The sequence below is a fragment of the Argiope bruennichi genome, chromosome 10 (genome assembly GCF_947563725.1).
Source record: "Argiope bruennichi chromosome 10, qqArgBrue1.1, whole genome shotgun sequence".
In the NCBI taxonomy this organism is placed as follows: domain Eukaryota; kingdom Metazoa; phylum Arthropoda; class Arachnida; order Araneae; family Araneidae; genus Argiope; species Argiope bruennichi.
Window position 1 is genome coordinate 93,608,187 of NC_079160.1, and position 21,950 is coordinate 93,630,136.

At 29.6% G+C, this 21,950-nt stretch overlaps 1 protein-coding gene across 9 annotated transcripts; it reads left to right on the forward strand.

Moving 5' to 3' along the window:
- Positions 1-770: 770 nt before the first annotated feature.
- Positions 771-20,088, forward strand: LOC129988304 (zinc finger protein 569-like). 9 transcript variants are annotated; one of them, XM_056096497.1, is made up of 5 exons: positions 800-1,131; positions 3,528-3,607; positions 6,483-6,562; positions 8,767-8,848; positions 17,230-20,088. In XM_056096497.1, exon 5 carries the CDS (start codon positions 17,879-17,881, stop codon positions 19,220-19,222), a length of 1,344 nt encoding a protein of 447 aa, XP_055952472.1. In that variant the 5' UTR covers positions 800-1,131; positions 3,528-3,607; positions 6,483-6,562; positions 8,767-8,848; positions 17,230-17,878; the 3' UTR covers positions 19,223-20,088. The 9 variants fall into 9 exon arrangements, with proteins under 9 accessions (XP_055952479.1, XP_055952472.1, XP_055952475.1 ...); XM_056096500.1 differs by having other exon boundaries at positions 800-1,078; XM_056096501.1 differs by lacking the exon at positions 800-1,131 and adding an exon at positions 1,178-1,304.
- Positions 20,089-21,950: the final 1,862 nt, after the last annotated feature.

Genomic DNA, 21,950 nt, shown 5'->3' on the forward strand with positions numbered 1-21,950 from the left:
ATTCAATCACACGTTACTTAAATTAGTAAATTAAGTATTAATTACAATTAATAAATTTTATATTTAATATTAAGTAATAATTTTTAATTAATAATATGATTGAAATAACAGATATTTGGAACGCATATTTAAAAATAACAATAGCAATATTATTTGTTATTCAAAAAATCGTGGATTATGCATCTCTAATGCTAAGTCACAAAGATAAGGGGGGAATGAAATATTCGTGCGATTGGCTTTGAGTTTCTTTTCAACAATGAAATACATTGTTTCAAAGTGCATTTAAAATATTTCAAAAAATACATTAAATATAGAAAGAAAAACTATATGGTAAAAAATTTTGTATCATTAAAAAGATAATTTTTTGAATTTTAAGATGATATACAAACTATTTTTCAACTGTAAATTTTTTAATGTTTTCCCGAAAAATTCAGCATTTCTCTTAATTAAAATTCTAACTAAAAATTGCTCCAAAAATAACTTTTCTACTCTCCAAAGTACATATTTGCCACATTTGATAGGCATAAATCAGACGGTCTTTTTTAATACAGAGCCAGCACATACACACAGAGACAAACAGACAGGAGCTTTTTCTTTAAAACATCAAAATTTAGTTAAAATACCAAAACATTTTCTCGCCAAATACTTGTTTCGCCATCTGGCGATAAGCATCACTCATAGCTATGGAGATGAACTTTGCTCTCCAACAAAAACCAGTGACTCACTTCCTAGCTTCGTCGGCTTGCTTCGAACTTCTGCCTAGTGCTGGTCGATGGAATTACCGCCAGTGTATCATAATCTATATTTGTTGATTTAATTTGTAATTAAAATTTATTTTTGTTATCTACATGGCTGGCAGTTTTAATTAATTAGAAATGTTTTAATACTTTAACTTAAAGTAAATTTCGCAATGCGTGTTAAGCCACGCACCGAAAGGGTTTACCAGAGAGAGCCGTGCGGAGATTAGCAGCAGATAGATGTGGCGGGACGAAAGATAAGCAAATGCACAGCAAGATATAGGAATGGGATAATTTGTAGCCTTACTTCATGTTTGCTGAGTTTTAAAACTAAATTTTCAGTTAGATAAATTTTTTATTTTTATTTTATATAATTTTATTCCATTTTTTACATGTATGTATACCATAGTGTTCCTCTTATTATATTATTTTTTTTTAATTTTCAGTTCGCTTGTTTTCATTATTGTGATTCTTTGCTTAGATTTCGTTTTCATGCAATATCTTTATGATATTTTGGTTTTGATATCCATGATTTATAGATATAAATATATAGGATACATTTATTAGGTAAAATGGCTAGTTTTAATTTTTGTTGCATAAATTTTTTTTGTTCATCGTGTATTTTTTTTTAAATATATTGTTACTGTACCTAAAGAATTCGTTGATTATTTTTAAATGTATTTAGTATATGTCACACAAGGAATAAGATGACACTTTTGTGTTTTATGTCACTGTTGCCATGATATATTCTTAAGGATATATCCATAAAGAGGATATATTCTTAAAATTAAATTTTTCTGTTCATATTAGATGAATTACATCTCATCCAAAGCTCAGAAAGGATTGCTAACTATTAATAAAGCAAAGACATTAAAATACTTTTATGAAATTTTTTTAATGGTAGTAGAAACTTGATTTTAATAATAAATTTTATTCAAATTATAACCGTACAGCTTGCAAACAAATAAAACTAATATATGTATAATAAATATAACCACTGCTTTTACAAATCCAGTACGAATTCCAAAATGATATCCAATTCGGACTACACAGAAGTCAAATTTTTTAAAAAAATAATTCATTTAATAATATGACAGAGATATAGTGGTAATATGTCTAAGCATAAATATCCAATATTTACAAAAATTATATCAATCATATGCTATGTTGCCATTATATCAATTTATGCTACTTCTCAAATATAAGCGCATATTCGAATCTTAAATGCAAGAGAAATGTTAGAAACTAAGATAGTTCAATAATTTTAAATATAATACTATGTGCAATATGTGAGAAAGTAGTTTTGTTATAAAATATATTTACTCCCAAATGACAATTTGTTAAATTCATTAAATTATGTCTCTATAATTAGATTATAATTTATTATTCTCCTAAAAAAACATTTTGAATGTGAGTAGAGTCTATGAAATTATAATTTTAAAAATTTATATATATATATAAATCGGCAAAAATATGAGAATTTCCATGCTTTAAATATGCATCTGACCAAAAATTCAATCCCTACATTTAGTTTATTTCCTCTAAATCCTTCATCCTATAGGTATAAAAAATAATATAAACTTTTTTATTTCATTTATTGTGAGGTAGAAATAGAGTTTCATTACATAGCAACAGATACAAAATGGCCAAATGCACTTAAATATCAAGATAATTTTATAAAATTTGTAAGATGAAGAAAAATCCTGAAGTTCAATGCTTAGTAGTGCCTTTTTTTTAAACTATTGGTAATCTCACTGGGACACTTTAAAAAAAGAGGATGAGAGAAATTCTTGTGTTGTGGTTGTTTCATTCCTTCTTGGAGGGTACAGAAATGATGTTGAAATAACTACTCCCTACCGATAGCAGGATTTATTTCATGGTTGCTTATGGCCCCAAGGGTTCAACCATAGTTCTTTCCAATGCTGCCATAGCTTTCTGGTTATTCATATTTATCTGAATGCATTAAGGTGGTACAGAGAAACCTCTTGTAGTAATATTATTGATAGTAATTTTTTTACTCATATATTTGTAATTGTAATATATTAGATTAATTATTAAAATCTGAATAGTAAGTAATATACACCTACTTGTTCAGATGAAGAATTGCAAGATATTCCAGAGAATTAAACCAAATTTGCACTATATAGATAATTGTTGGAATTTGATAGGTGGTCATGAACAGTGCAAAAAGGAGGTGAAAGAAGCATTCAATATTTGAGGTATTTCATTTTTGAAATTAAAAGAATGAGGATGTAATACATCATATTTTTATTCCTCCTCCCCAAGAAAAAGTCAATATAATCTCATTAGAATACAGTATATCAGTTTCTAGTTGTATGAAATTATTAACCTGAATTTCAAGCTATGACTTTTCATCATTTTTCTAAATTATACATTATAGAATTAGTTTACAATTTGCATCACTAAATGAAAACATTAAATCATTTACTTCATTGTCTTTTCAAGGTAATTTTATCAAAATATATATTGAATCTTTTGTTAGATAAAATAAAATTTAGTTCAAATATTCTTCAATATTTAGAACTAATATCATGGGTACTGATAAGTAATAATCACTCATAAAAATTTTAGCTATCTTTGCTTTTTGAGTTAAGGTTTTATTAACCATTTCTTTATAGAACTTTTTTGAGCTCAAGAATTGCTTTCTTTTCTTTTTTTAATCTGCAAATATAATATATATATTTATAAACATAATTTTTAAAGCAGAATCAGGGCAGAAAGAAAGATGACACTTTGAATTTTTAACTTGGTTTTTTTGCATCCCGATAGGCAGGTTTATGTACAAGAGGCGTGGACAGGGCACATCCATTCACAGCGTGTTACAGGAACAAATTAGCATAAAAGAGAAGGTGAATAATTTTCCTATTTATTATGTATATTGAGATTCTGATAGGGATTTCTTCCAAGTATTGACCACAGGCAATGGAATCGTAGGGATCTTTCAGAAGAATTTGCTTGGCTGTCAATTTTTTATCCCTTTTCTCGGAGCATGGAAACTGCTGATGAAAGCATTTTTACAGAGATTTCTATTGCATTAATTAAATAGAAAATGTGGGAAGGGATCAGGAAATAAGAGAATATTTTAGAATGAAGTTAATATGTGCTGAGCTAAAAAATTAGGAATATAATTAAGTTTAAATTAGATTTTAAAATATCATTACACACACACACACATATATATATATAATAAAAGAAAAAAAAGTAATCCTTTTGAATACATATAAGTTCCATAAATTAAAAAATTAGAACATCTTCTTAACCTAGGTTTTAAATAGATAATTCATCTTCTCGACTTCATTTCTCATCTTCCAAAAATAAAGATGAATGGCATGTATTGATGTTCTTCAGGTCAGGTTATTTTACCTAGATCTACAAAACTTAGCATATGTATACTTTGGAGCATGAAAATGTGCATCTCAGTGCAATTTTATTAAAATTTCATTGAATTAAAAATTAAATGAAATGGTAGCATTTTTCTAAAATTTTCTGTAATATTTCAGCTCAAAAAAGAGCTCATAAATCTCAAAAAATTATGTTTTGAAAGATTTTCTGCTGCATGATTTTTTAAAATTTTTAATCCTGTTTTTATAAAATATTTTTAGCATACTTTATACATTATATTGAAAATATTTTGAGCATACATTATAAGGCATGCTTAAAAAAAATTTTGTTTGGATTTTTATCAAGTCAAAATTGAGCTTTAAACTGAGAATCAAGAAATGGTAATTTTATTAATTTGCCCAATTCTTTTATTTTTGAATATAGCTGATATTTTCAGTTATTAAATAACTTTTATAAAGGTGTAGACAAAGAAAATTAGAATCAAGTAAAATGAACACAAAGTGTAAAGTCCTTTAAATAATACATGTTAAATATCTGCAAAATCTGAAGTTTAAAAATATTTTGTTGAAGATGTCATTGTGATAGAGTTTACATAAAATATAGAATTGAAATTTTTAATGACCATGATTCCTGATGAGCTAACAGGCCACGAAATGTAGTTATTTAATAATTATTTACATTATTTTATTTATTATGTAAATGATAAGAATTCATGTTTGCTTTAATAATATATAAAAGTATTATTTAGTCTACCTTATCTTATTTCAATACCATTCTAAACTTTAAACAAAATTACCTTTCATTTTTAAATCCAGGGGTTTTACTGTTTTTGTATTTTTTGCCATACTTTTTTTATACTTTTTGAAATTTAAATTGAATTATAAAAGCATGCAATCATTCGCCCAATTTTGGAAATTTTCATTTATTTGTCCAGTTTTTAGTCTTAGAAGACCTTAGTATTTTTAATATTTTTTTGGTTATCTACGCTAGTAAATATTTGATTTTACTTTTAAAATTTCTAAAACAAATCTTTAAACTAAAGAAAATGTTTTGGAATGCTGTATCAAATGTCTAATACATGAAATGGAATGCAGCAAAATTTAGTCTTCTTTAAACTGCATAAATTTCAAGTTGCTCTTTTTTTCTTTTTTTTTGTTCGGCACTATGATTTTTATTTTAATAGAAAATGGGACCATTGTGTATCGTCTTGTTCACAAAACTTTCTTCGACAATCAGATCTTACCGTGTTAAACCTAAAATTATGGTTAAGACTTAATTATCCAATTTTTACTGTTTCTATAAAGACTTACACTATTTATTTTTAGAATAACTACTTGCGATTTAATTTTAAGGCCTATTTCATGCTTTAAATTAATTTTTATTTTCAATATTCTTTAATGCAAGGGATGTTTTGATCTTTGTATATCCTGTACTTTTAAATACTATATTTAAGGGAAATTATATCGCAAATTAATAAAGCCAGTTCTCTTAATGAATCATCTGCATTCATTTTTTTCCTCTTTTGTGATGGCATACTAAGGAAAAAATAATCCATGATCAAATAACAAGGATTATATCTGAGCTACCACTTTATTTCCTAAACATTTTAATTCTTCATCTGATAAATATCTATGTGGCAGATACTTAATATAAACAATGTACATTTGTAAAAAAGAAAAATGCAGTTTTAAATTATAAAATGCATATTGTCCTTGCTGCAATACTTATATCCTATTATAAAAATAATTTTCCTTTATGAAAGCTATATTTATTTTTTTATTACAGTATTATATTCTTCAGTTAAAAAAAAGAGGGAATATTTTAAAGTTTTAATGTTAATAATTTGCATAGGTATCAGTAAAATTTCAAGGCATATGGTGTTAATTGACCAATTAATAGTTATTGCTCATTTTATATCTTCAATATTTTACTTAAAAGTAAACTGCTTCTTTCATGAAAGCTTTATTTTCATATAAATAATACAAATAATGCTTACTTCATAAAAAAAAAACTGTTTATTGTTTAATGCAATATAAGTAATTTAAATTTATTATCTCTAAGAAAATGAAAAGTAACATGTTAATGAAAATGAATGAAGCAAAGAACTTTTTCTTTTATGAATTGTATTTTGGATGTAGCACAGATCTTTAAGAAAGATTTTTTCAATAGCCTTTTCATGTGTTTCATAATAAATTCATAAATATCTTTAAACATTTCATCAATGTATTGAAATTTAGTTGTAAATATAAAAATTCTGCTGTATGCTCTCAAATATTGCTGTGTATAACCTCATACTGCTTCTTTATTCAGCACACATTATGTAAATAGCTTTACCTATGGAGATGTGTAATTGCAATATCTTGATTTTGTTTCTTCTTTCAGTGAGTAACATGATATACAGGCCAGCTGGTAGGAGTGGGTATCTTATAGAATGTTTTAAATATAATAGATGAATTTCATGGGTATTAAAGCCATTTTTATTTCATACCAGTTGTCCTTTAGTGAAATATTCAGCTGTTTTATTTTTTTATACAATTTAATTTTTGAAAATTGCTTATTTCATTTATATTGCATGAATTATTTTGTACTGACATTGTATGTCCTGTTATCATTATTTAATTTTTGTTCACAAGAGAGATGATTAATGTTTTGATCTCAGAAAAACTAGTACTATATTAGTACTTACTAATTTTAAAAAATGAGAATTCTGCTGCTTTCAGTTGCATTTTTTAAATCTACTCTGTTATAATGCAAATTGAATTCACTGACTTAATGGCAAGCAACACTTGTATTAAAAAGAGGTTTTGAAAAAAATTTATATATATAGGTAGAAAATAAAGTTAGTATTTCATAGTATCAAAAAGTTGGAACTTAGTTAATAATTAAATATAACAAAATAGTTCAGGTACTTATTAATTAATGGTGAAGGATTGGTAATTAGTTGATGAAAATACAATTTTCTTCCTGTAAACTTTGTATAAATATTTTATGTTTGATGCTAGTTTTCTTCTTGCAAGTTAGAAGAGCTCTCATTGGTTGGTGCGTTTTGATGTTATATTTCACGAGTCACGATGTTATATTTCGCTCGTCCGGCATTATTTAATAAATACCATCATTGATTGAAGTAGATTGATCAAAGATTGCATATATTGACTGAAGATTAGAAATTTTGCAAATATATTATTAGACATTAAGACTGACAAATTATTGTTGGATTTGGGAATAAAAAACATATATCTGTGTTTTTTTTGTGTGTGTAAATTAGATAAATATGTAAAAATCTTTTAGTAATTAAAGAATAAAATAATCTTAAAAGGATTTTACTGATTACTTTTATTTGTAGTAAAATAACTATTTTGTATATTAAATCATTCCATGCTGCTACTTTCCGTTGTAATAATAAGAAAGAAATATGTTAGCAGATGTTTTATTAGGTGCTATTAGTACAATTGATTTTATATGAAGTTTTGAAAATTTAATTCAATCAGTTCATTTCTTAGTACATACATAAACTAAAGAGCTATAGATTTAATTGATAAATTTGCATATTTATAATTTTGTGTCATGAATTATTAATATTAAATTGAATCATTCATTAATCCGATAGTGCACAAATTATTTATACTAAATCATTTCTTGTATTGGTAATCAAAACATGGACTAATGCATGAGTTATAAAAAAGTTGCCATTTACTATCATAATGTTTTAATGAAATTAAAATAGTATTTTAAACTTAATCAGAATCTAATATGATTAGACATATATAAATTTTAAACTGTAAAATTCTTTAATTTAAATTGTAAATTCCTTAAATTATATTTCTAAATAATTTGTGTAATTACATCCACAGCAGACCAGCGTTATCTAATGTTTCAAGATTAAATAAAAAAATTTCATGATAAGAAAATGAAAAGCAAATATTAATGAAAGTATAATACATTAATTGAACAGATATTCATGAAATGGTTTTATTTTTATGTCTAACATTCTAATTCAAAGAAAACTAAAATATATGGAATAATATAAGCGCTCTGCTGAGAATTCTTTAGAAAAATATGCAAGAATATGCACATGGCTTCTCAAATTAGAGGAATATATTATCTTAACAACAATATATTCTTGAAAGACTAAGCCATTGCTGGAAATAGAAATCAAGAATGATAGTATTCATCATATCTAAGAAAAATTTCTGTAGAACTGAAGATCTCATAAAAATCCTGCAGATCTTGCTCATTAAGGAAATAAGCAAAGGATTCTTTTAATTATTTATTTGACTTTGAATTTTTCTATTTTATTTTGAATGAATTTTCTTTGTTTGCTTATAACTTTGCTAGCTGGTGCTTTAGATTGCTTAGGTAAAGTATTTTGTAAATTTTAAGAATTTTTTTAAGGCTGTTTAAATATTAAAATGAATAAATAATCTCAAATATTTTAGAAGAAATTATGGAAGAATTCTTGAAACAAATGTCTTGATATGTTTGAGTGAATCTTATAAAATTTGTTTGGAAATAAAGTATAAATATTTGTTCTGTATATTTCTCCTTAAATATCTTTTAATACTTGTTTATTAGTTTAGTATTGCTGAATTTGACAAATCATGTCGTTGTTGGATTTTTATTAAATGAGCCACATTTTTGGTAATTCTTATGTTATTATTTTTTCTAGATCTGTTACTCACTGATGCATTACAAAAAAGTTTACACTTAAAAACTTCATGTGAAAGATGCAACCACCATATCATTTTTGAGTAAGTTGTATTCTTTATCAAATGTGAATTGTTTTCTTCTCTATTATTATTATTATTATATAATTTTTGATACATCTAGTTTTCATATATGCAAATACACAGGTTGGCAGACTGTCAATCCATTCATCGATTTTTGCTGAAAAATTGAAATCTTGATTGTAATGGAAAAAAAAAAAAGGAATCATTTTTTTAATTTAATTCACTTAATTCTGCACTTTGGAATAGTCTTGTTATCATTAACGTGAGCAGATGTGCAGACTTTCCAAAAAAAAAACTGTTTTACCAAATATGAATGAAATTAATACTTAGTATGTTTCAATGCCACTTATTAAATCTCATCTACCTTGCATACAACACTTTTGAGATATCCAGTTCAGGTAAAGTTAAAACATTCTAAAAAAAATTTCGGCTTTGGAAAAGTCTGAAAGTTAGAAATTGACTAAATCTTGGAATTGAATTTGTAATCTATACTTCTATTATAAATGTGAAACTTTGGATGGATGGATGGATGTTTGTTAGTCAATCACGGCTGAACGGAATTGGATGAAATTTATCACATTGATAGATTATAGTCTGGAATAGGACATAGGCTACTATTTGTTCCGGTTAATTGAGTAGTAAATTTTTTATTAATTATAAACTAACTTTCCCTCCAAAAGTCTTCATTTTGCCATCGCCAAATGAGTAGGGCTTCAGTTTTTTTTCTTTCCCACTCTAAAGAGGCTAGGCTTAACATGCTTTCGATCGATTATTTCAAATGATTCTGTTTAGTGTTTGATGCATTTAAAATTAAAAACTGTTAATTAATCGATCTGTAGGATTCATTTTGAAGTACTTTTAAATTAAAATAAAGTAAAATAAAGGAAATAAAAAAATTCTAATCTGCATTGCGTTATCCTAATTGGCGTGAAAAATTCACGCATTTGCGTTACGCCAACTAGTGTTGAAAATTTACGCATGCGTGGTGTGTTCTGATTGTTGACAACTATATTTTCATTTTAATTAAAAGTTTAAAAATTATGTGTATTATACTGTTGTAGCTATCTCAAACTCGATCGATAAATAAAAGATTTAACTGGATTTTAAAGAAATTCGGACTTGATTTTCTATTTTGTTTTATTATATACCTTTAATAAATTTATTTATAGTTTTAAGTATATCGTTTTTTTAGTAGTTTTAATTTTTTTATTTGTTATTATTACATACTTTTTCGAAATTCTCAGATAACGAAAACCGAATCTCTCGAAGAGGAGTAATAAAGCTCGGGCTATGAAAGTAGCTAGAGGACCCGTTTGTAATTTTAGTGAGCTCGTACGGACTGTCAACCCCCCTCCAACTGTGGGGATGCATACAAAGACGCTTTATAAGAAGATATCGTACATAGGCTGAAGGGCACTCAAATGACCTAATCATTAACGGAGCTTGGTATTGGTTGAGGTTAAAATGATTTCCATATCTGGAAAATGTTCCTCTGATTCCGGCCTACCCACACCGCAGCGAAGAGGGGAATTATCAAGCGAAGTTGTGAAGGAGCTAAACTACGACAGTGCGGTCTTAGAAGTGCAGTTTAATGAAATGACACTACTATTACTTCCCAAGTAGCATCAAGTCTACGAAACGATTCTGCACCGAGTAATAGTGGGGTGAAGGGATTATTCTTTCTTGGCGCACCAGGGGGTACGGGTAAGACATTTGTGCTGAATCTCTGCTAGTCCAACTCCGCAAGGATGGCAATATAGCTCTGGCTGTAGCTTTCTCGGGCATTGCAGCAACTTTGTTTAAAGGTGGTTGAACTGCACATTGCGTTTTCAAATTGCCGCTTAATCTTGCAAGTGAAAATACCCCGACATGCAACATCACCAAAAACCGCGGCCGGGGAGTTCTTTTGAAGCAGTGCAAGTTAATAGTATGGGACCAGTACACAATGTCACACAAGCATGCATTAGAGGCGTTAAATCAAAACTTGCAGGACATTCGCGACAACCAGGCGGTGATGGCGGCGTTGTGATTTTGCACGCAGGCGATTTTAGACAGACACTGACAGATATTGAGAGGGCCATGCCAGCGGATGAAATAAACGCATGTCTCAAGGCGTCAAATCTGTGATCTAGGACTGAAAAGCTCCATCTTACGAGCAACATTCGCGTGCAACTATACAACGACCATGAATCAAGTGTCTTTGCAAATAAGATTCTGCATATTGAAGAGGGTCGTCTAGAAACGGATGCAGATTGGATAATTCTATTTTCAGAAGAATTTTCCTATCCAGTGGCTGCAAAAGGTGAACTTATCATGCAAGTTTTTTCCAATTTGGAGGTTAATATAAATAATGAAGAATGGTTGTGTGAGAGGGCAGTGCTGTTCCCAAAGAACGAGTGAATCAATAAAAAAAAATGTAGACATGATCGTCGGAAATTTAAAACTATACACATCCATAGAAACGGTGATGGCTATAGTACTGCCTACCCCGTTGAATTTTTCAACTCCACAGAGTTAACAAGTGCATCTTCGCATAAGCCGGAGCTTAAATTTGTCGTTCCAGCTCTGCTGATGCGAAATCTTGATGCACTCTGCAACGGCACCAGGTTTCGTATCAGAGAGCTTGGCTGAAATATTATAAAAGCTACCATTATTACAGGAGCAGTTAAAAAAAGACAGCGTTTTAATTCCCTGCATATCTTTTATTCCAAACATCTTGCCACTTTTTTTCAAGAAGTTGCAATTTCCCTTAAAATTGGCTTTAACAATGACGATCAACAAATTCCAGGGCCAAACCAGGGCTTAATGCTGTATACATTATGGTATTAGGATAAAAATGAAATTTTCTCGTAGGTCTTTCTCAATCAGTTACAAGTTTCTTGATTATATCATATCAGACTGCTTTCGACAGCACTATAATGATACGGTTTGATAAAATTTCACATTTTGATCAGACCTTCAATTCTCATACATACACATCAAAATTTCCACGCGAACGAAGTCGCGGGTAAAAGCTAGTCTTTCTATAAAATTGAATAATTGTATGCTATATACAAAAATATCTTTCAAAATAATATATACATTTTTTCTTTCCTTTATGATTTTCTTACTGAAATTTTAAATATATATTCAGACTAAAAAGCATTAATCTGACAACATAAAGGGCATCATTCCATACACATTTTTATCGATGTTTTAAATTTCAATTAAATACATTAAAATTAATTATAATGGAGGATTGCAATATCGGACCAAAATTTCAATACCGGTATTCGTTATTTTTTAGATCTTAACACCGGCTTTAATACCGGTATTAAAAATTTTAGGAAAAGAAAGAAAACACAGTTGTTTTATTAGCCAGTTTTATTAGGGAGTGTAAATATCTCAAAAATAATTTGTAACCTATAAATTATAATAGTATACAAAGAATCACAAAAAAGTAAAGGAACATCTTATTTATTTAAATCACAAGAAAGTGCAAATATCATTATTCAGTCTGTGGTACTATTACAAATATTTGAAAAGTAATCTTAAAAAACATAATGCATCAATTATATTGTCAATAAGCCTGAAAATAATTTTGTGCAAAAATTACCAGCTGTCGAAAACGCTCTTTCGGCATCTACGCTAGTTGGTGGTACTGTTAGCAATGCGCAATATACTTTTTCCAAGTATTTACCTCTAAATCCCTCATCTTCAAATAAATCGATTTCTCTTTGGATGGTTTTGGATCTAGCTGATTTCTGTATTGTATTTTGGTTCGTTGAATTCTTTTTATTTATCGCTAATTCTAATTTTTGTTCAAGAGACAATTCCTTTTCACTATCGACATTAGTATCATCATAATCTTCGATAACTGAACCGAATTCTTCTGAATGTGGATAGGTTTGTGGGTAAAAAAGTTTAAGAAAATTTACTGTAAACTTGATCAGATTTGAATTGGTTATTTTCTTTTCTTCTTTTTCATTTTCATTTTTAAAATCATAATAATTATGTAAATACTGTAAGACATTTTTTTTATTTCGATATGCCTTTCTTCTATGCGATTTTTCAATGTAATATATAGTTCTTCAGATAGTGATGTGTGTTGTTCTTTCAGTGACTGCAACATGAAATTTATTGTTGCATTATCTGTTAATAAATTAGAATCTCTCTGACATAATGTCTCAATGGTCAGTTTTACTGGAAGTAGAGCTGATACAGTTCTGGATATTAAGTCGAATTCACTATCTGAAAAATTAATTTACAAGTTTACGTCGATTATTGATTTTTGGATTGGATTTGTCAGTTTCAAAAAACGTTCCATCATTAAGAGTAAATTGTTCCAACGTGTTTTAGAATCTAATCTATACTTATGTAAAGCTCAATGTGTGTGTGTGTGTGTTGGTGCTCTACAGAAAAGACCATTTGACCTACAGCTACCAAATTTCGTACATGTATAATTTGGATGTTGGGAATGTGCGCCTGGGGTCCCTTTTTTTGGAAATTTTAATTGGAATTTTAATTATTAATTAAAAACTAACTTTCCCGCCAAAAAATTCTTTCATTTTCCCCACCGCCAAATGAGTAAGGCTTCAGTTTATTTTTTTTTTTTATTCCCCTCAACACCAATGAGGCTAGACTTAAAATTTTTCGGCCGATTATTTCAAACGATTCTGTTTATTTTCTTAATGTTTGAGGCATTTAAAATTAAACGTTGTTAATTAATCGATCTTTCAGATTCATTCAGAAGTACTTTTGAATTAAAATAGATTAAAGGAAATTAAAAATTTCTGATCTGCATAGCGTGACCCCAACTGGTGTAGAAAAATTCACGCATTTGCGTTACCGTAACTGGCGTAACTGGCATGCGCATTGTATTCTGATTGTTTGCATCTAATTTCAACGGAAGCGGATTCGATTTAAATTGTTTTTAGGTTAGTTGTATGCTTTTGTAATTAAATTGTATTTATGTTAGTTTAAGTTCATCGTTTTTTAAGCAATTTTTTTACCTGTTTTCGACCGTTTATTTTAAACGATTCTGTTTATTTTCTTAATGTTTGATGCATTTAAAATTAAACATTGTTAATAAATCGATCTGGTCATGATGAATCTGAGAAAATTTTATTGACAAATTCTTGATATTACATAAATTAAGAAAGATATTCTTTAGTGCCCATAAGATTTAAATGCTCAGTGACTCTGTTTTCAGTAATCATATTACAAAAAAAAATGCTTTGTTTCAGTAAAAAATATTAGTATATTAATTGATGATTAATCATTTCCACTTTAATTTAAAGCATAAATTCCATGGGAGCTAACAGAAAATTGGAGAGATACAGATTACGTTATGATTGAATGCCTTTATTATATTCTGAGTGAATTGAAATTTGAAGTTTTAAAATATTTTAATGAAAAAGCTATTAAAGTAGGAATTACATAAAAGAGTTAATTTTTAAAATTTTAACGAGAATTAAGATTGGCAAACCGGCTGGTCGCCAAAGGCGGCTAGTATTAACATATATGCTGTTTTATTTTCAGTTAGTATATATTTTAGTAATATGTCGTTTTTTATAGGGGAACGTTTAAATATCTTAACATTTTTTTCAAATTTTATAAATTATATGAAGTAATTCTTGATGGGTTAATATTTCATCCTCATTAGCAATATCTTCTTCAACAATTACGTTGTCATTATCTTCATTGTCAATATCACTCACACTCTTATTCTGTTCAAAGTTGGAATCCGAAGTTTCTATATCGACAGTATTTCGATTCTTCTTTATTTTTTTTGTATTATGCATCTATTACTCCTAATTGAATTCCATGTGCATAGCACAACTGCTGATGTGCACCAATCAACTTTCCAACTTTTTTCATAATTGTTGCTCCATCAGTCGATATGGATACAATATTTTCTTTCAGGGATAATCCATGTTTCGCTAATTTAGATTTAAGCAATTAATTAAGCCATTTATTAATTTCGCCCGTTAGGTAGACATAAAAACAAAAAAGTATACTATTTTGCTACGTTGGCGAGCCCTAAATGTATAGTGGAGACAATTTTAAAAATTTCTGGTAAATACCGAAAAAACGGTATTTAAGCTTGTGAATACCGGTATTACAAACTGTACAAATGGCTCAAAATACCGGTATTCGGTAACCCGGTATACCGGTATTGCAATCCCTAATTACAATAATTCTAAAACCATAATCTGCTGAAATTACTGGAAGGTATTAATTGAAAAAGTTCATTACGCATTTGGTTTAGGAGAAATAAGTAGATGGATTAAAATATAATTGAAAACATTTTAGCGAAATAATATTAGTGGAATGCAATGTGTAATCTTATTTGAATGATTAAGGTTCAGTTCTTTTTAAAGAAAAACTGGGTGAAGCGGGCAGAACATGTGGACTGGTTAGCATAACAAAATTTAGGAGAACAATTTTTTTCTTAGCTTTTTCTTAGCTTTTTTTTTTTTAGCTTTGAGTTGTTAGAATCTTTTTTAAAAAATGGTCCCAAATAGATATGGAAAAATGTAATGCATTTTTTTAAAAACCTGATCTTAATCGTCCTTATTGATTAAACCTTTTAGATTATTATTATTATTTTCAATTCAAACTTATTTTCACACCATTAACGGAACAAGTCAAAATTTTATATGGATAATACCAACCAGCCGATGTTATTGTTGGCAATGTTATTTAATCATGCAGATTTATCTGTGTTAACGGCTAACTGTGTCTGACGTCACTGCAACTCGTGCTTGTTGCTTATTTGTCGTGACGTCAAAGACGGTTAGGTATAAAATGTCTTTTTCTTTCCAGGAAGTGGGGAGCAGCAGCTGGATGGTAAGCAGAGGAAAAACCTCCTTCTGTGTTGATGATGGTTTTTTTTTTTTTTTTTTTTTTTTTTTTTTTTTGCTTTATGACCGAAGAGATGGTCTTATCTTTTTCTGATGTGCCTGTGTTTAATAAACATTAATTTATTTCTGCTACTGTGTAGTTATTGCTTCCCAAATGCAAACGTTCTATGCATAAGACATACGTTACCTTCAAGTTTCCGGTAACAGTGATCACCCACAAACTTTTTTGCATACTCTTCAATAAAAATGTTATGCCAGAGAAAGCCTTGCATAGTTATGAAATATTAACCTTTGGTGTGAATTTAACATTTTTGCAGACATATATCATTCTTAGAGGGTTTTTTGGCAATAAATGCCTGACATGACGTTAATAGTATCCAAAAATCAAATTTGTGCATGAGACATGTTTTTCCCAAACGATCAAAGCAAAAAATTTCACACAAAGTTGTAAACTCAAAATGACATCACATTACATTTTCAATTATTGTGTTTACATATTTCTGAAAACACAGACTGACTGACAGCAAAACTCTTCATTCGGTTAGGCGCAAAATTTGATAGATGTCTACACAATCAATGTTAAATCTATGGTCCAAATTTTATCTGTCTAACTTTCCCTGTGTTGTAATTCGATGTAAATACCTGAGTGACGAGGAGACACTATGACACTAGATTGATCAGTATCAGTTTGTGTTGATCGCTTGTTTGAAGGGAACATATATGTTTACATGGTAGTGGTTTTGGCCAGGTAGTGTTGTCAAATGTGACTCCGAGAGGTTCGAGCTCGTGCTTGGGAAGCCTTAATAGATGAAATTTTGTGTCTGGTAAGATTATGAATTAGAGGCGGTTAGCAATGACATCGATGAGCTGGTGAAAGAACATAGCCAAAATTATCGACGAACTTACAGAGGTGCATTTTGTGTTGCAGCAAAAAAAAAAAAAAAAAAAAAAAACTCAGAGGAGATTTGGTTTGGAGATGAGGAAATAATAGATTCATAGGGCAACAACCTTCCGGTGAAATTAGGGAAATTGGAAATTTATAGCATCATAATAGAAGCATCATCCTAATACGGCCGCTGCATAGTGCGTCACTCATTCATTAAATGATAATGCTATACCTCATTTTTGCTAAATTTTGAAAAATAAGGGGAGAAAAATTTTCTTGTAAAAAAAACTTGTATTATAAATATTAAATTAAATTACTATCGATTTTTTTTTTTCAGAATGGAACACACTGTTCTGTTTTATTTAGATTCGTATGGGAAGAAAAAATTATTTCATGTAACGGGTGTGTCACATTACTATTAAGATTCGAGAACGTATTGCGCTCGTTTGGCGAGGTTTCAATGTAATTCATTTCTGAAAACTTCTGTTGATATTCCTGAATCAAACCGAAATGCATGTGCTTCTACAGATATTTTTTCTATAACTAAGCAAATGATTAGTTAATTGATAAATAAATATCAAATATTTCATTGTTGTCGTTGTTATTTTTTGCCGTTGTCAGTAGCTCTGAACGTAACACTGTATAACTTTTTTCCTTTTTCTTTTTTTTAGATTCCAAGATTGTGTTGTCACGAACCTAAAGAGATGTTAATGAGAAAAGCTGATAAATCATCACATCTTTCGGATAAAAGTGGTAACAATAAGAGTGGTTTGACTTTTCAAAGACCTACAGCCTCAACTTGCAACATATAACGTATCTTGATGGAATCTAGAAGCAAGAAATAATAGATTCCTCAATACATCAGTTTAGAAATTTTTAATCACGCTATCATTTTTATTATTAGAGCATATGTGTGAGTATTGTTGTTCAGATACAAAAAAGAGGAAATTTATTCTTATTACCCATGTTAGAAAACATTCAAAGTTTACCCCTTTTTATTCACTTAATAAAAAAATAACCATTATTTTTGTCATATATGGTCAAAGGCTTTTAAATTCTATTCATCCTGAAAATCTTATTGGCAAAGTGTTAATGAAAAGAGATATCTCTTGCTCGTGACATGCCGAAAGAAGTGCTTTAAAGACGCAATATTCTCATTGACCACTTAATGGAGAAACCATATGCTTTCAAATTTTGTGATATTCTCTCAGCTTCCAAATGTAAAGAAACGTTTTCGTGTGCATACTAAAGAGAAACCACATACATGTGAAATTTGTAGTAGAGTAATTTTTCAACGATCGCATTTAAAAAATTCATTTAATGTCCCATATGAATAAGGAATCCTACGCTTGCAACTTTTGCAACAAAGTCTTTTCTGTGATTTCCAGTTTCAAAATTCATTTACGGACGCATGCGAAAGAAAAATCGTTTACATGCGACGTTTGTTATACTGCTTTTTCTCATAATTCGAGTTTGCAAAGGCATTTACGGACGCATACGGGGGAGAAACCTTATGCGTGTGAATTTTGTAACAAACCCTTTTCGAATACGACGCATTTGAAAAGTCATTTACGGACGCATACGGGGGAGAAACCTTATGCGTGTGAATTTTGTAACAAACCCTTTTCGGATAAGACGCATTTGAAAAGGCATTTATGGACGCATACGGGGGAGAAACCTTATGCGTGTGAATTTTGTAACAAACCCTTTTCGGGTGCGACGGATTTGAAAAGGCATTTACGGACGCATACGGGGGAGAAACCCCATGCGTGTGAATTTTGTAACAAATCCTTTTCGGACAAAAGGTGTTTGAAAAGACATTTACGTACGCATACTGGAGAGAAACCGTATGCTTGTGAAATTTGTAACAAAGCCTTTTCAGATTATGGGAGTCTCAAATATCATTTACGGACGCATACGGGCGAGAAACCGTATGTATGTGATTATTGTAATCTTTCCTTTTCATATAAGAAGGGTTTTACAATACATTTACGAACGCATACGGTGGAGAAATCCGTTTCGGAAAAGAAGAATTTGAAAATTCATTTACAGGCGTATACGAAAGAAAAATCGTATACATGCGACGTTTGTTATACAGCTTTTTCTCAGAATTTGAGTTTGAAAAGGCATTTACGGACGCATACGGGGGAGAAACCGTATGCGTGTGAATTTTGTCACAAACACTTTTCGGATAAGAGGAATTTGAAAAGTCATTTACCGACGCATACGAAAGAAAAATCGTATACATGCGACGTTTGTCATACAGCTTTTTCTTATAATTCGAGTTTGAAAAGGCATTTACGGACGCATTCGGGGGAGAAACCTTATGCGTGTGAATTTTGTAACAAACCCTTGTCCAATACGACGCATTTGAAAATTCATTTACGGACGCATACGAAAGAAAAATCGTATACATGCGATGTTTGTTATACAGCTTTTTCTCAATATACGACTTTGAAAAGGCATTTATTTACGCATACGGGGGAGAAACCGCATTCCTGTGAATTTTGTAATAAATCCTTTTCATATAAGCAGAATTTAAAAATACATTTAAGATCGCACACGAAAGAGAAACCGTATGCATGTAACATCTGTGGTAAAAGATATTCTCATTCGCATTCTTTAAAGGGACATTTGTCAAAGCATATCATAGAAAATGGATGAATTATGCGCCTCCGATGTTCAATAATGCGCTTGCTCGTGGGAGAACTTCGCCTCATCTTAAAGAGAAAGGCTTATGATAATGATTTTGTAGTAAGTTAATGTTTCAAGAAACAAGGACCAAAAAAGCTTATTATTTTACTAAAATATGTTGAAATAATCTCTTCTAGGAATTCTATTTGGTATGACACAGCACATAATGCATATTCATTGTTATTATACAGGGTAATTCTTATCCTTAAATGAATATTCCATGTTTGTACTATTAAAGAAAACAAAACAAAGTGTAATCTGGTTGCTGATCCGAAATTACAAATAGCAGTTGAAAAATTAAACTGTACAATTATAAATATTCAATAGAAGCACCTCCAAAAATCTTATCCAGACGATACGATAACCCATCACATACCCTTTCAGTTTCTCCAATATCATGCTTTGAAAGCCTGCTGATATGCATGTTTTAAGTTTATAAACATCAGTTGATAGCGGGCTAATAAACACTTGCAATTTGTTTTAACCCGAGATGTGTATTTTAATGTGAATATGTTTTATACACATGCGTTAAAATGTTTCCAATAAAAATTGGTGTTTTATTGAAAAGTCTTATAAATTTATGTACTTCCCTTTTACTATTGTGTGGGACTATAATTTGTGTAATTTTTCTTCTGTAACATTTTGTACCTCCTGAAAGTTTCAGAGCTGCGATTTATTATAAGAAATATAAAATCTAATATGCAGAAGTATATTTTTGTACGAATGTGTTTCAATTATTGAATTTATATAGCATGGTTTCCTGCTTCAAATCTGCATCTTGTATTAAACCATTTTGTATCGAATTGTTTTTGTAAATTTTTCCTTACATTTCGAATATAAAGTTTAAAATTTAGGCTACGGTGTCATCTATTGCGCATGCACAGATGGTTTTCGTTATATCTCGTAAACTACATATGTGAGAGACTATGGGTTTTCACCATAGTAATCCTACAAAGATTCTTTGTTTCATATACAGTGAATCCAAAATTTGTCTTAATTTTTTGAATTCCAATTCATTTGAAATAATGATATGCTTTGAAATCGCAAATTAATTCATACTATAAAAATTTATAAAGTAACGAAAGTAGTCTACATGGTCATAATTATAATTCAGTTGTTCTGATAGTATTGCCGCATTGAAAAAAGACACAGTCGAATGTCCATGGCCGACTGGTCATAGTACTGGACTTATAATCAAGAGATCGCGAGTTCGAATCTCGCTAGCAACAGTCCGATGTATAGTTTGTGTAAATGTCTAATTCTTTGATTTTATGTTTCCCTTTATTTCATGTTCCAGAAGATTCTGGGCGTTTCTTTAGTTTACCAGACAAGTGTTCTGAACTTTTCTTACCGTCGCCAGAAAAGTATTCTGGAATTGTCCCTGCTATAAAAGCAGAAGATATGTCAGTCACTGTGTTCCGAGTTCAGTTAATAAATGGATTTCTGTGTTTGTCATTGAGTTCTATACCAGAGTATCTACGTGACAATATCAATCAATGGAACTATGAATGGCATTGATTTTATAACTTGTGAGACTTCGTTTCTGCTGTTCTTTCAATTGTATCCATAGAAACATATCATTTTGAGATTAACTTTCTCAGTTTAGAGAAAATCCACTGCTTTTTTTTTCATTAAAACCATGTGACTATCATTCTTTTTAAATAAATTTTCCGACAATTTATATTTCAACCTAAAGACTGTAAAAAAAGGAAATATGTATTGCAAATTTCAAGTTATCGTGTGAAAACATTATTTTTTGAAAATCACTTGGCATCAATCCGACATAAAAACATCATGTTCTCACATGACTCATAATTCGCAAGCACCAACCTTTAGAAAAGCTATCTCAAAATCAATCGAGTTGTAAAACTTTATTGTCAGGGCTAGAATTTTTTTAATAAAAAACCGGTTTTAAACAATCATGTGACTATCAGATTACGCATGTGTCGATATTTAGAGAACGATGGTCCCCCACCCTCACATCTCAAAATCATTCGAGTGCACTTTATCTCGAAACCAGATTTTTATTATGTGAGAACATGATGTTGTTTTGGTTTGAGGTTTTTGAAGCCTCAAAATATGTAGGCACGATTATCGCTTAGCGATTTATCGCTTTTGAGGCATAAATTTTTCGCTTTTAGGGTTATTAGAAAATAATGCAGAAGGTTTTCACATTTGGCGATTTATCGCCAACTACAGTTACATCTTCATTTCCAAATTATTCATTCTCTTAATTCTTACGAATTGTCATCATTAATTTAAGTCATTAACCATTTCAAACCGATTTGAAACAATCATGAGACTATCAGATTACGCATGCGTCAATATTTAGAAAAACAATGTTTTTTTTTTTTTTTTTCCGTTTTTTCAAAACTGTATCAAACAAAAAAAATTGAAAATGAAAGTTTAAAAAAATGATATAAGAAACTATCAATCCAAAAACAATCAATATGAAATTCACCTACAAAATATTTACTGAACCTATATAATAAAACATGCGTTGTATTTAGAGAGCGCTAATGCTGCTACAACTAAAACACAAATGAACTTAACTAAATTAAAATAAATATTAAGTTTAAAGCCAAAGAACCCAAAAGAAAGATATAATGAATCCGGCCTGAAGGCTTTCTCAAGTGTCACCCTCAGGCAGGAATTTTTTCTGTGAGGAGTCTGACTTTCATCCAATAAATTAACTCAT